The following is a 14,532-nucleotide window of genomic DNA, read 5'->3' on the forward strand; positions in this document are numbered from 1 at the left end:
ATAAATGTCTCTGTGCCTCTAACTCTCTGTAGCTATTCCGGATTCCAGCACTGGGGAAACCAGTCTATGCACCAAAATGTCTAAGTCTGGAACCAAGGTAAGTAAGTGGTCACACTCGGTAGCCTACCACTTTCTTTTCCTTTGTACCTTTCTTTTCCAGTGTTCCCTTTCTTTCGGAATATTTCCTCTTTTCCAATGTACGTAAAGATACGTTGAAAGGAATGTGGAGAAAAGCTTTTGCTTCTTTGCCTGGAGGTGAGTATGACAGTGGTTTTGAATGCTGGGACTGGGGGAGAGAAGATGAAGAAATGCTCATTATATTTTTTACTCTAACAGAATTCCCCAACAAATTATTAAGGGTTTATCTTTGTGTTGGGGGTGGGGGGCGATATTCAATACTGTGCAGGTATATATCAGTTAAATATCATCATGATTTCTGCCTTCTGGCAACCAATTTCCCCAGAAATAGGACATGCTAATAATAGAATAGAATAGAAAACTTTTAGTATTTAGTTAAAAACTGCTCTGTAAGGTTGTCTGGTTGGTTTAGTCAGTAGAGCATGTAGCTCTTGATCTCAGAGATTTAAGTTTGAGTGAGGCCCATGTTGGGTGTAGAGGTTACTTAAAATCTTTAAAAAAATTGCTCTGTAAAAGTTAACCTCAACCAGTAATGTTCTAAAAAATCAATCAAGGGAATTAAATCCTACATATCCACTTCATTCAAGCAGCTACTCTTACCAATTTCCTGAAATAAAGTGCTTACTTACATTAGGAAAATTGCCTCTCAAATATTTGATTTACAGTTGTTGGTCTGGAAATTGATCTCTTACACTGGCTTTAGCAATGAAGGGATCTATGCCTGATTTCCACACCCGCCCCCTGCCAATTCTTTTCTTTGAAAAGTTTCAAACCCGTTAAATCTTAAAAGAATAAGAAAGAGGGGCGCCTGGGTGGCTCAGTGGGTTAAAGCCTCTGCCTTCAGCTCAGGTCATGATCCCAGGGTCCTGGGATCGAGCCCCGCATTGGGCTCTCTGCTCAGCAGGGAGCCTGCTTCCTCCTCTCTCTCTCTGCCTGCCTCTCTGCCTACTTGTGATCTCCGTCTGTCAAATAAATAAACAAAATCTTAAAAAAAAAAAAAAGAAAAATGTTGAATAAATACTTCCATATCCCTCACTTACATTCTTTAGTTGTTAGCATTTTGCTATATATTGGGTCTCTGTCTCTCTCTCTCTCTGTACTAAACCATTTGGCAGTAAATAGACAATTCTTTTGCCGTATTTAGGCATGTATTTTCAATAAACATACTATCATTATCTTGTCCCCCAAATTTACAATAAATACAATACCTAATATTCAGACCATATTCAAATTTCCCCCAATCGCTTCCCCAAATGTGCTTCATGGCTGGCTTTCACCCTGATACAGGATCCCATCAAGGATCATGCATTACCCTTGGTTGCCATGTTCTTTAACCATTTTTTCCTTTAGCCTCTTTTATATGGAGCAGTCGCCCTACCTTTTTCTTGTTGTTGTTTGAGACATTAACATTTTTCAAAGGCCAGACCAGGTGTCTTGCAGAAAGTCCTGAAATCTGCATTTGCCTGATTGTTTCCTCATGTTTAGATTCAGACTAACCATCTTTGGCCAGAAAGTTACATAGGCAATATCAAGTATTTCCCATCACATCATGTCAGGAGGTACCTGTTAAATTCTTCCAGAATTGGTAGTGCCTGATTTTTTTTTTCCACTTGGAAAATAAAACTAATAATGATACTTGTCATCTAAAAGATTTCAGGAGAAAAATGAGACAGTGTCTATAGTGCTCTGAGGTTCTTGAAAGTATGCCGTGAAAATCCCACTGAAAAGAGTAGTAAATCCTTAGATGAGTATCCGTGTGCCTTGAGGAAAGACTACAGAACCCTCTTTGGGGCGCCTGGGTGGCTCAGCCAGTTAAGTGTCTGCCTTTGGCTCCAGTCATGATTCCAGGGTCCTGGGATCAAGCCCCGTGCTGGGCTCCCTGCTTAGTGGGGAGTCTCCCTGTCCCTCTTCCTCTGCCCGCCCCCCGCCCCTGCTTATGTGATCTCTCTTTCTCTTTTTCTTTCTCTCAAATAAATAACAAAATCTTAAAAAAGAAAACCCTCTTAGATGAAAATACCCCTGCTTTCAAAGAGTTCCAGAACAGTAATAATGTGCTTTCTTATTTCTTAGAGCTGCGTTGTTCACGGTGGTTAGCTAACTTGCTTGCTAGACCCAAAGATCAAGTTAATCTCTTTCTCTATTGCTTCTCCCTTTCCCTCTATCATACTAGCAATCTAATCAGAGTTATGGGCTTGGCAAAAACAATGCATTTTTTACCAAATTTGGTTTTGTTACCTGGAATACAAAACATTTTTCTTTCTGCTATACTGGATTAATGGGCTATTTTTTCAAAAACTAAATGAAAATAAGAGGAATTTTGTAATAATTTCTAGGCAATCTCCAGCACTATTTCTTAGCCTTCTCTACAGATTTTTTTTTGTCCAAGAATCTCAGCTCACTATAGAGGAGATTTCATGGTCCTTCTGCAAATGGAAATTGAGTAGAAGTACAACATTCTCTGGGCTCTGAGATTTGGAAGGTCTCCCACTGAAAGGAGAGCTTGATTCATGGAGCTCAGTCCGTGGCAACACAGTACTTTGTTTCAACCCTGGGATGGTTGGTTAGTCTGCTGAAAGGGTGGCCAGCAAGGCGACCTTATAGAACATTGTGTATATTTCCACTCTCAGATTCAGATGTCAGCCAGGCAAATGTGCATAGGGCACTAAGTATGGGAGACATTCAAGTAAAAAAGATACTAACTTTATTGCCTATGGCATATCCCTTGCAAAGTTTCTTTTTTTGGTGACTAATTGGCCAAAAACCAAAAGTAAATTAAATTAAAGTTAAATTAAGGAGTTTAGAATCTATTCATTCTTAGTGAAGTTACCTTAGTTTTTCTAAACATCTTTCCACAGGCTTTGGGGAAAGCTTCCCAGACTCAGAATCAATCTCGTTCCATTACTAGGAGAGTAAATGGTGTTTGTGAAACAGAGCTAGCTGTGCAGGGGGGGAAGACAGCAAAAGGAGAGAAGATAAAATGAATCACAAGTCACTGACCAGGACTTTTGCACAGCAGTCCACTCACTTGCCTGCAACGGACTCGTAACTAGCTACTGACCTTAGGCGAGTCATTTAACTTCTTCATCTGTAGCCACAGTAGCAAAAGTCTATTGGCAATGATGAACCCAATTAAACTAAGTGCTTTATTGGTATTATCCCTTCTCAGAACAGCCCTCTGGAGTGCATGTTGTTACCCAGGTTTACAAATGAAGAGCCTGAGCTTTGGAGAGTGGTTCAGTGGCCTATCCAAGGTCCCAGAGATAGTGACTGGTGGGTGCTGCAATTTTGTTTTCATCAGTAGACTGAGACGCCATGTACCTCTCAGTCTGCTATGCTGAAATGGAGGAAGTGGAGGTGGAAGAGAAATTTGGGAGAGGACAAAAGGAAATGGAGTCAATGATTTAGGGGTGAGAAGGGGTCGGGAAGCTCATAAGGAACAGAAAACAAGAGGGGAGAGAGACAGGAAGGGTAGATTAAGGTGGCAGGCAATACCCATCAGTAGGCTATGATCTAGAAAGTCTCTCCTGGGGTAGAAAACACTGAGGTTTTATGGCCTTTTGAAAGTCATTCTTGGTTTCTGACTCTCCATCATTCCTTACATCTCATCAGTCACCAAATCCCCGGTTCCATTTGACTGTTTGTTCCCTCCGTGTCACCAGCTAGCAGTTGCCATTTGGCTGGCCTGCACCACCTCTCACCACACTCACGGCAACCACCTGCTTCCACGCATACCAACCAAAGGGATTCTAGCATGGCATCCATGATTTCTGGATACTTCACCACGTACTCTATATGCGCCAAGCTTGAACTACTTGTCCCTATGGTGGGCCATGTTCTTTTATTCCTTGCATAGGCAATCCTTTTTTCTTTTTCCCCGGAAACCCCCTCCTTATCCTTCAATCTTCACCTCAAAAATCCTCTCAAGACTACCTGGCTCTACTCCTTTCCTATGAAATGCTTGACCTGGTTTTCTTCTTCTAAACCAATAACGCCAATTAGCCACAAGGTGGCAGCATAACGCTAGGGAATTAACTGCTTGACTCGATGGCACCTGTTCTTTCCCTTTCGATTGTAAACTCCATTTATCTTGGATTGTGGAACTGTAGAACAAGAAGGGGCAAACTCTACGGTCCATTTGGCCTGGTGGTTTTCAGAAGCTGCGTTAAGAAGCCCCAGGAGCGCCTAGGAACTCTATCTCCTGCTGCAAACAGGAACGTTTAATTTTTACACCCAGGCCTTCAATCTAGTGTAGTCCTTCATCTGACAAGTGGGAAGCAGGAGCCCAGAGAGGCAGCTTGCCTGAGCTAGTGAGTCTGACTGTAGAGATGCAGCTCAAGAGCCCAGGTTTATAATTTCCCAGTTCTTGGAGCTGCACACTGCCGTGCCATCAGCGGTCTCAGGCTTACCCCACAGGTTGTGGGGGGGACCTTGGGAAAGTTTGAGGAAAAGAACATTCTTGACTTGCCATTTTGTTGCCTTGTAACTACTCTGTTGGCAATAAATTAATAACACAGAGCTTAAAATATTGTCATGCATATGCTCTATATCCATCTGAGATAAGCTCCCTAAAGCTAAGGTCTATTTTACTTTTCTCTGTATATCTTCATATCACCTAGAGTGAATGTCTGCATTTGGAACTCTTTCATCTTCATGCAACACTGATTGAGGGTTTGTCCAGTGCTGGGTGCAGGGTTCCATAGCTTAAATAAGGCTTGGTCCTTGCCCCTGGAAAAAGTCTAGTAAGAGTCTGAAGAGAGAGAGAGATGTAAGTGGATAATTTATTTTCTTATGCGATGAGTACCGTGAGTTAGGGGAACAAAGAGGAGGAAGCCATGAACTTGGGTCTGGCTTATCTTAGGGCACTCTTTTATTTTGCTTCGTTTTAAGCCTTCAGAAAGTTCTCCTTCCTGTTGTTGACCGCTAAAGTCGTCTGCCGGAAGGTAGGTGTTGGGAGGTGAGGTAGAACTCCGTATTTCCTCCTCAACATCGAAGAGAAAGGAATTTCCAAAGTGGGGACTATGTTCTTGGTCTTTAGTTTTTTAGGAATAAAGCTGCCCAACTCCCCGGTTCCTCTCTTTATTCCCCTCGCACTTCAGATCACTTTCTATGAGGACAAGCACTTTCAAGGCCGCCACTATGACTGTGACTGCGACTGTGCCGATTTCCACATGTACCTGAGTCGCTGCAACTCCATTCGAGTGGAGGGAGGCACCTGGGCCGTGTACGAAAGGCCCAACTTCGCGGGCTCCATGTACATCCTGCCTCGGGGCGAGTACCCCGAGTACCAGCACTGGATGGGCCTCAACGACCGCCTCAGCTCCTGCCGAGCTGTTCACCTGGTGAGCCTGGGCTGCGCCACCCCGCCTGCTCGCTCCCGGCTCGCCTGCTGCTGCTCTCTCCGTCTCTCTCGCCCCTGCTACCCCGCTTCCTTTTTTTTTTTTTTTTTAACATTCATGTGGAAGCATTTTCTTAACATTTTCCTACCCTTTAATGGCATGTTTTCTTCTGTTGGCTGCTGAGGCTTGCATAAAACCTAGGGTGAGTTCATCACAAGACTGAGTACATGAATTATTTCCAGAACACTCTCTCTACCTCTTGAGTGCTTTAAGGCATCAAGTTTTTCCCACCGAAGGTCAGCTGTTTCAGTCAGTACGCAGCGGGGATGGGAGATCAGACCCTCTGGCTTTCAAGATGGTGGGCTCCCAACCACGCTGTTCTCAGAGTTCTTGACGTGTTGGTGATTTCCATAATCATCGTAGTTTATTTCCTCCTGTGTTTTTCCAGTCTAGTGGAGGCCAGTATAAGATTCAGATCTTCGAGAAAGGAGATTTTAATGGTCAGATGTACGAAACCACTGAAGATTGCCCTTCTATCATGGAGCAATTTCACATGCGAGAGGTGCACTCCAGTAAGGTGCTGGATGGCGTCTGGATTTTCTACGAGCTACCCAACTACCGCGGCAGGCAGTACCTCCTGGACAAGAAGGAGTACCGGAAGCCCATCGATTGGGGTGCAGCTTCCCCAGCTGTGCAGTCTTTCCGCCGCATTGTGGAGTAATGACGTGGAGGGGGCCACAAGCTTCTCCCGGGGGGCCACGTGCTGGCCAGCCTTGTCACCCAAATAGGCATCATAAATAAAACAATTGGCATGCATTCCACTGTTGACTATATGCCTCTCCTTAAACAGTCTTAGGGACCAGTAAAACAGTGCCCACTGCTGTAGGCAGTTACACAAAGCCGCTCATCCTTCAGATGGCCAGTCTATAACTTTGTGCCAAACAGAATGGCACCGCATTGAAAGACGAGAAAATCATACTGCCCTGTGGTGGTTCTCATCCCTTGAGTCTGGTATAGATTCAACAGGTACAATAATAATAGCTACTGCCTCTTGTGTGCCTTCATTATCCCATTTTCTCTTTACAACAACTCTGTAGGAGAGGTGGTTTCTTTGCATTTTACAAATAAGAAAACAGAGGCTTAGAGAAACTAAGAACTTGCCCAAGTTCACCAGCTGGTGATCGGAGGAACGAGGTCCAGGATATTTGTTTCCATAGCCCCTGTTCTTTTCCCTTCATTTCCAACTCATTCATTCAACACCCGCTGGCTGGGGGTTTATGTGCATAATGGAAGTACGGGACCCTGAGAAATTTAAGAGGTGGAAAGTGCAGGGTCCCCAGAATTTCTCATGGAGGAGACAGAATACGTATCAAGAATGGACAGTGAGGGGCGCCTGGGTGGCTCAGTTGTTGCCACTGAGTCAAAGACATCTGCCTTTGGCTCAGGTCATGATCCCAGGGTCCTGGGATCGAGCCCCACAGCGGGCTCCCTGCTCAGCAGAAAGCCTGCTTCTTCCTCTCCCTCTGCTGTTCCCCATGCTGTGCTCTCTCTGTCAAATAAATAAATAAAATATTTTTTTTAAAAAGTGGACAATGAAAACAGAGCCATCATTTGGGAAAACGGTGGAGCCATAAGTCACCTGAAGGCCTTTGTTTAAGATCCAGAAGTTGCTGGGTCAGTGACCTCTCAACTTTAAACTCAGTCTTTCTGTAAAAAGCACAAATCAAATAATTTGTCCCAACTTTACGACAGTTGAAATGGAGTTTTACTGAGTTTTACTCACTTTGAGCAACCCCTGAGATTTTTCTCTGTTTAATCTTGATGAAGAGGAGAATGGTGAAGGAAACCCAGTGTCATTAGGAATACTTAGCATCTGAGTCAACCTGGGAATGTTCTGGATGTGTCTGTCTTTAAGAGAGAGGGCAGAGCCCAGGTCTCCTAGGAGTTTTTCCAGAGAAGGACAAATTGGAACTGCTAAGGATATTCCCTTTGTGTGCATCTGTCCATACACTAGTGTGTCATGCTTTCTCTCCCCCAAATATTTTTATTCATTTTGTTAACTTCCCCTGCCTTTTGTCATTTTGTTGGTTTTGAGTGAGGGACCTTGAGAGATTTGAGTAAAAGTAAAAGGGAGGGAGACAGGATGAACCATAAATGAAGAATGGGAGGCCACCCACTGAACCACAAAGCTCTGGGCCTCATCACCCTACCATGAAGAGCACTTGCTTTATCTCCAAAATGGGGGCGTTAAACCAAAGGCTCACTCAAGTCACACCGAACATAAACATCCTAATTCCTCGGAGGTCAGGAGGAGGGTGCAGAAAGGCTAGCTGATGACTGAAGACTCCTGACACTTTCAGCGGCACAATTTCTGGAACTGACCTCAGAGATCTTGTACCTCCTTTTCTGCAGAAGAAACTGAGGCCATGGTAACTGTGCACTAGGGCCAGCCTCTGCTCTCCTATCAACTGTTGCCATGTTCCAGGCCCTGAGAAGTCGGTCACGGTCTGTTCAAAACAACCAGAAACCCAGTGCTGGCAGCAGGATAGGAAAACAAGTGTCAGGATGACTTACCCCAGTCTCGGAGAAGTAGAAGATGGCTTTTGACAGATAAACTAGAATCATCATTTGGGGATGTTACATGCCTCTGGGTTCATGCCCCGATCCAGAAAGGGATGGCCACCATTCTCCCCGGTTACAGGCACGTCAATCAACTTGCACTTAACAAGCATTTTACTTGCAATTGATATTTGAGGTCAAAACCCCTTTATGCCCTTATCTATCAATCAGTCCCAGTTCTGGTAGAACATTCTGCTGTTCCAGCACAAGCCAGCGTCCCACCTGTCACGCACACCAGAATAGCACCCGGGGTTGTTATTTAGAATTATTATCTCCCTCTAGCTTTTATTGTTTTATCTCTCTGAAATGGGAGATCTCAAGAAAATAAGGCCATTTAGACCATTTTAGCCCTGTTTCATTCTCTAGCATTCCTCTGAGACAAGTCTTTGAATATTTCCCAAATATAGAACATGCTTCCTCAAAATGCAGCATCTGGGGCTCCTAGTTCAGGCCTCCAGGGTAGGGCTGCCAGATTGAATGTGGGACAATATTAGTAAATCACAAGTACTGGGACATAACTAACTATAGACACAGCACAAGTATATCCCAAGTACTGCATGGGACATATTTACATGAAAAGGGATTTGTCATTTGTCTGAAACAAATTTAACTGCGCATGCTGTATTTTTATTTGCTGAATCAGTCAACCCGATACTCGAAGGGCAAGTCAAGATGCACGTGAGTGATAGGGAGTGGCACAGGCTCTGGAAGCTGGAGACACACATCCCACAGCAGGGCGCTGAAATCCAATTTTTCAGAAATGCTGTGAACCAACACAGTGTGTCTGCAGCCGGATTGAGCCTAGGGACCACCAGTCCCCAATCTTGCCCTCTTGGAGAGCTCTGAGGATCAGAAAACAGTGCTCACCCTGAGTCACAACCTGCTCCTTGTAACTCTGAACCTGCTTTCCTTCCAGTTCTCAATCCCAAGAGAGCCCTCGAGGTATTTCAAGATCCCTCCTGCAGGTCCCCACACTCTCATTTCTAAGCTGAACAATTCCTGTCCCCGCCACTGCTTCTCTCTGTGTGTGGTTGGCACCCACACCCCTCATTCTGGTGTCTCTCTTCTGTGCTGGTTGCAGATGGATCTTTTCCCCACTGACCAGACTACATCTGGAGGATCGTGTCCAGGTCTTTCCCCTTCCTTTCTCAGATAGGCCCTGTCCTTGACTTCCGCTCAGCTCTCCGGAGGCCCTCCCACAAGCCTTGATACAGGCCTGGGCAGCCTTTTCTAAGAACTGGCATTCCGGCTCCTGGGCTAGAGAGTTCCTTCCCTCCCTGGAGAGTGAGAGAGAAATGGATTCAAATCCCCCCACTTCCACATGGGAGCTCTAAGTCCATTAATATGGATAACCTCAACTTCCTTACCTGTAGTGCAGACAGAACGTGCATTAAAAACACAGAGTGTGTGTGGCCACTGCTCGTGCTCACAGTAGCTGTGGTCTTGAGCCCTGGACAGCAGAGAGAACTTTCTGGAGAAAATACAGGGTTAGGTGCCCGGGAACTTCTGGTCACAGCGTTTTTGTCACCTAATTTGATGTAGATTGTTGATGCCTTAGTATCCAGGCCCGAATGAAGATTAACAAAGAGCTTCTCTCCGTGGGGCATGGGGCAGCTTTCTGAGGAAAGGTTGCTCCAGAAGACCAGAGGGCATGTCAAGGCTACACCTGTGAAATCACCAACCAAGAGGGAGACAAGGCAGAAAACACAGCGCTGTGTAGACGGCAATAAAACCAAACCAAACAAAAACACTTGTTGACAGGAGGAGAGCTGAAACCAGAAGGCTTCGTTTGGCCTCAGCTGAGAACACAAGCCCAGAGTGACTCAAATTTTTTGCTGCCCAGCTCATGTCCTTGAATGTCCTCCGAAGTACCATGAGGAGCGATTTTGGAAGTAACAGTAAATTTTAGTGAATGGGCAAATTCCTAAATCCAGAACTTGTACTTTACCATTATGGTTGGCCTGTTAATACCGTTTTCTTAGTAGTATTTAAGTACCTCTATTACCAAATTGTGTGGGGTTTTTTGCTTTGTGTTTTACTTGTCTAGCTTTTTTTATTCCTCTTTCTATCTTCCAGTCGTTTTCAGAAAAGCATCTCTGCATTTTTGGCAGATGTTTCAGAGCTGGGAGGGCATACATCGGAACCATCCAACCCATCCCACTGTCTTGAAATAGAGCGATGTTTCTATGGGAGTCTGGCCTCCTCTTCACTCTCTCATTTGCCTCACTCCCCCCAGCTTCCAAGGGCAGCAAGAGTTGTCCCTAGAACTCCCACAAATCCCCTGCTTTCTAACTTCCCTCTTATCTGGGGACATGACAGGGGGCAGCAAATCCCCAAATCCCCCATCCGGCTGACCAGCCTGCGGTCCGCACAGGAGAGAAGGATCCCTGGTGGGTGGGTGTGACTTCAATGCAAGGCGAACCTCTCTGTCCACAGACAGACACTGCCCACCTCTTCCTCTTCACTCAAGCCCCCTGCATCAAAATCAGGCAATGTTAGAACTGGAGGAAAGGTTTGGGGGCTTTCCTGTATACCCCAACAACTTGGTAAGATGGGGCTTACTAACCCCAGGTTACAGACAGGGAACCAGAGCTGAGACGGGCTAAAGGCGTTGTCCAAGGTCACTGGCTCCAAAGCTCTTGCTCCTTCCATGGCTCCACATGGCTTCTGTTTCTCTGTCTGCACAAGTCAGAACCACCGTAGGACACATGAGAGGCTGAGGGAGTCGTGCAATGCTAGTCACGGCATGGGCGAGTTCTCTTGAGTAGCTCTATTGAGTTATAATCCACATGCCCTACAAGGCACTGTTGAAAGTGTAGGACTCACTGGATTTCAGTGTATTCAGAGACCTGTGCAATTATCACCACAGCCCATTAGAGAACATTTCCATTACCTCAGAAAGAAGCCCTATACTCTTTAGGGATGACCACCTTATCTCCCTGTTTCCCCCCGGTCCTGAGCAATCACGAATCCACTTTCTGCATCTATGTATTTACTTATTATATAATAATTCCCTTATTATATATATTCACATGTAATTACTTCTATGTCAGTATTTACATAGACATACTTATTCTAGACATTTTCATGTAGACAAAATCATATATTTATGGTCCTTTGTGTCTGGGTTCTTCTTTCTTTCTTTCTTTCTTTTTTAGGATTTTATTTATTTATTTGAGAGGGAGAAAGCAAGAGCAGGTGAAAGGCAGAGGGAGAAGCAGGCTTGCCGCTGCGCAGGGAACCTGACATGGGATGCGATCTCAGGACCGTGGGATCATCATCACCTGAGCCAAAGGCAGAGGCTTAACTGGCAGCCACCCAGGCACCCCTGGCTTCTCTAATTTAGCAGAATGTTCCCCAGGACCATCCACGGTGTAGTATCAGTGCTTCGTTCCTTTTTGTGGCCAAATCCTAATTCCACCATATGGATGCTTTACATCTGGTTTACCCGTTCACCACTTGATGGACATTTGAGTTGTTTCTACCGTTTGACTATTGCCATAAACATTTATATCCAAGTTGCCATGTAGACATATATGTCCTTTTTCTTGAGCACATAGCTAGGAGTACAATGACAGGGGGCACGAGCTCTTTCTTCTTAAATGTTGTCATCCTGTGGGGTCTTCACACCACACGTACCTAGTTTCAATTCGCACTCTCCTGTTTTCTAGACGTAGTGTTTCGGGCAAACACACCTCTCCTAGGCTGAACCTTCTCATATAAATAAATAGAGGTACAATTACATCTCCCTCCCAGTGGTTTTGTTGGCATTGGATGAGATAATAAGGAAGAATTCTTAGCCTGGTGAACAACCCAAAGGAGCAGGTGTTCAATAAAAGCAGCTATTTAAAAATCTCCCAAGGATGGGATCTCTGCAGAAGGGGGCTTAAGAAGAGTTGGTGGGGGAAAGTTTGGGAACCCCATGGGCCGGTGGTGTCTCCAGCCCTTCCCTGCCTTAATGATCAATGACTTAGGTGCCTGCCCCCTGTAACTGTGGGGTCCCGCTCGCTTGGCCAGCAGGTGGAGGCCAGAAAGGAGGAGAGCAGAGGGAGGCAATGGTAGGAGCTGCAGGCGAGCAGAGCTCCGTGCAGTGCAGCCCAGGGGAGCGGGTCCTTGCACAGAAAGGGGAACTTAGCCTCCCTCGCTTCATTCCTGCCAGGGCTTGGGCTGTCCCCTTGGTCCTCCCTTATCTCTGCTAAACGATCTCATTTCCTTTCCCTTTGGTGCGATGGTTTCTCATTTCCCCAGCACCCGTGTGGCCCGTTTTGAGTCAGCGACCATAGAGGCTCAGCTGCCTGGGTGAGTGGTTCTGGAATTGATTAGCTCTGGGGGAAATCCTGCCAGCACTTTGCCTCTTAGGGGCACAGCCATTTGTTCCCATTGTTTGCGCCCCACCTCCCTGAACAGGCCCCATTAGCTTGTTCACTGACCCATGGGGCCAGACAATGGCGGGCCAGGCTGGAGTGCTGACCCCCATGGTTTCTCAGTGCGCACTGGGGTTGGAGCGCAGCGCACGCTAAGCTGGGGGGCCCTGGCCAGCCCGGTGCTCCAGGATCCGGGACTCAGCACAAAACGCCTGGAACCTCTACATGGTGCTCCTGTAAACAGGAGGAAGGGAAAGGGGGCTGCCTGCGCGTTGGTTATAAACCAGAAAGAAAAACGTCCCCAGCACAAACAAGCTCTCGGGGCCTCCTGTAAGGGCCGGGGGCCCTTGCCATTGCGAGGGAGTCACATTTTCGTCCCCGGCTGCCTGTGACTCACAGCTCCCACAGGCTCACATTGCTGCATATTTATGAAGCCATTTCCCATCTGCCTCTGCCCCTCTCCACGGTCATGCGAGAAAAGGAAGAGCATTCTTGTCATTCCCATTTGACAGAGGAGTAAATTGAGTCACTGAAAGGTTATGTGACTTCAGGGGGTGATTATAGATTTCCTAGACCCCCGGAGTCAAGAACAGCCCTTTGCTGTAACAGGTGTTCATGCCGAAAGTCATACCTAAAGTGTATAATGTATAAAGTGTATAAAGTGCATGATGATTTTTAAAAAGCCGTTGCCCTCATTTTTATCATAAGTAAAAGCCATACTTTCAAAGGAAGTGGCTCCTAGGATTTCATGATATTTAGTGGAATAGAAGACTGGGAGGAATGTGTGAGCATCTGCAAGCCCACATCAGAGAGACAAACGGAAATGCACCATGCTGGGGCGCCTGGTGGCTCAGTGGGTTAAGCCTCTGCCTTCGGCTCAGGTCATGATCTCGGGGTCCAGGGATCGAGCCCCACATCGGGCTCTCTGCTCAGTGGAGAGCCTGCTTCCCCCTCTCTCTCTGCCTGCCTCTCTGCCTACTTGGGATCTCTGTCAAATAAATAAATAAAATCTTTAAAAAAAAAAAGAAAAAAAGAAATGCACCATGTTTATCAGTTGTTTTGTATTATTTTCTACCCTTCTACTCTCCATTTTTCTGATTTTCAGTTGGGCCCCACCACAGTGAAAACACCCTCATGGCAAATCCATCAAACAAAATGGAGGTGCAATGGCCTGTCAGGTATACTCCCTTATAAGCAAATCCAACCCATGACAAATTGCAAATTTGCAAAACAAGTAAGTGAGGGGGAAGACAGTCATTTAAAAAAGACTACCTACAGAACGCTTGGGAAAAAAAAAAAAAAAACATTTAAATTTCAACAAAAACTCAACATTCACAGAAGGTTTACTATTAAAGGGTTGTGTGGGGGTGCCTGGCTGGCTCAGTGGGAAAAGCGTGTGACTCTTGATCTTGGCACCACGTTGGTGCCAAAAATAAATAAACAACAAACTCAAAAAGAGTTGTGTATTAAGTGAGAGAGAAGTTGTTGGGTGGTAGAAGTTGAGGCACCTTTTGGAAGGTGATGTTCTCAGTCTGTGATGTTCTCCTGCTGTTCGTAGGCCCTGGAAAGGTGACCTTCTCCCTGCCTGGGGCCTGATCTTAGGAGGATCCTACATCTCACAGACGGCAAAATACGAAAATGTTTTCTCTTTAAATCTCTGTCTCTGTCTGTCTGTCTGTCTCTGATTTGGTAACTGACTGAAGAGTAAGTACAGGAGAGGGTCACTTGTGTTGAAATGGACCCCCCAGACCAGGGAAGAGGGAGAAAATCACAGCCTCTGTCCTGGGAAGCCAGAGAAAGATGATCTCCATGATTTACTTATTTACTTATTTAGGGGATTAGCTTTATTCAGGTATAATTTATAAACTATATAACTAAACAACTATACAACTATACAAACTATACAACATAATGTATAAATATACAAACTTTATTCAGGGATAATTTATAAACTATATAACAACTATACAATTCAGGTATAATCTATAAACTATAATTTATAAACTATACACTTTTTAAAGTGTTTGGTTTGGTGAGTTTTGGCAAATGTATACAGTTGGTAACCACCAACACAA

The 14,532-nt window shown here is 45.3% G+C and overlaps 1 protein-coding gene across 4 annotated transcripts; it reads left to right on the forward strand.

Annotated features, from left to right (window-relative positions):
- The first annotated feature begins 12 nt into the window (after positions 1–12).
- On the forward strand, positions 13–6,295 carry LOC111147660 (crystallin gamma S). 4 transcript variants are annotated; one of them, XM_022503867.1, is made up of 3 exons: positions 13–97; positions 5,235–5,477; positions 5,923–6,295. In XM_022503867.1, exons 1-3 carry the CDS (start codon positions 77–79, stop codon positions 6,193–6,195), a joined length of 537 nt encoding a protein of 178 aa, XP_022359575.1. In that variant the 5' UTR covers positions 13–76; the 3' UTR covers positions 6,196–6,295. The 4 variants fall into 4 exon arrangements, with proteins under 4 accessions (XP_022359575.1, XP_022359583.1, XP_022359599.1 ...); XM_022503875.1 differs by having other exon boundaries at positions 32–97; positions 5,026–5,477; XM_022503891.1 differs by having other exon boundaries at positions 91–255.
- The last annotated feature ends 8,237 nt before the right edge of the window (positions 6,296–14,532 follow it).

The sequence above is a fragment of the Enhydra lutris genome, unplaced genomic scaffold, assembly GCF_002288905.1.
Source record: "Enhydra lutris kenyoni isolate GAN:26980312 unplaced genomic scaffold, ASM228890v2 scaffoldscaffold2, whole genome shotgun sequence".
Lineage (NCBI taxonomy): Eukaryota > Metazoa > Chordata > Mammalia > Carnivora > Mustelidae > Enhydra > Enhydra lutris.

Excerpts from the sequence above, each read along its gene's own strand:
- LOC111147660 (XM_022503875.1), top strand. The coding sequence starts at position 5,157 with ATGTTCTTGGTCTTTAGTTTTTTAGGAATAAAGCTGCCCAACTCCCCG. Across the intron at positions 5,478-5,922 it reads CCTGCCGAGCTGTTCACCTG|TCTAGTGGAGGCCAGTATAA; the intron begins GTGAGCCTGGGC and ends GTGTTTTTCCAG.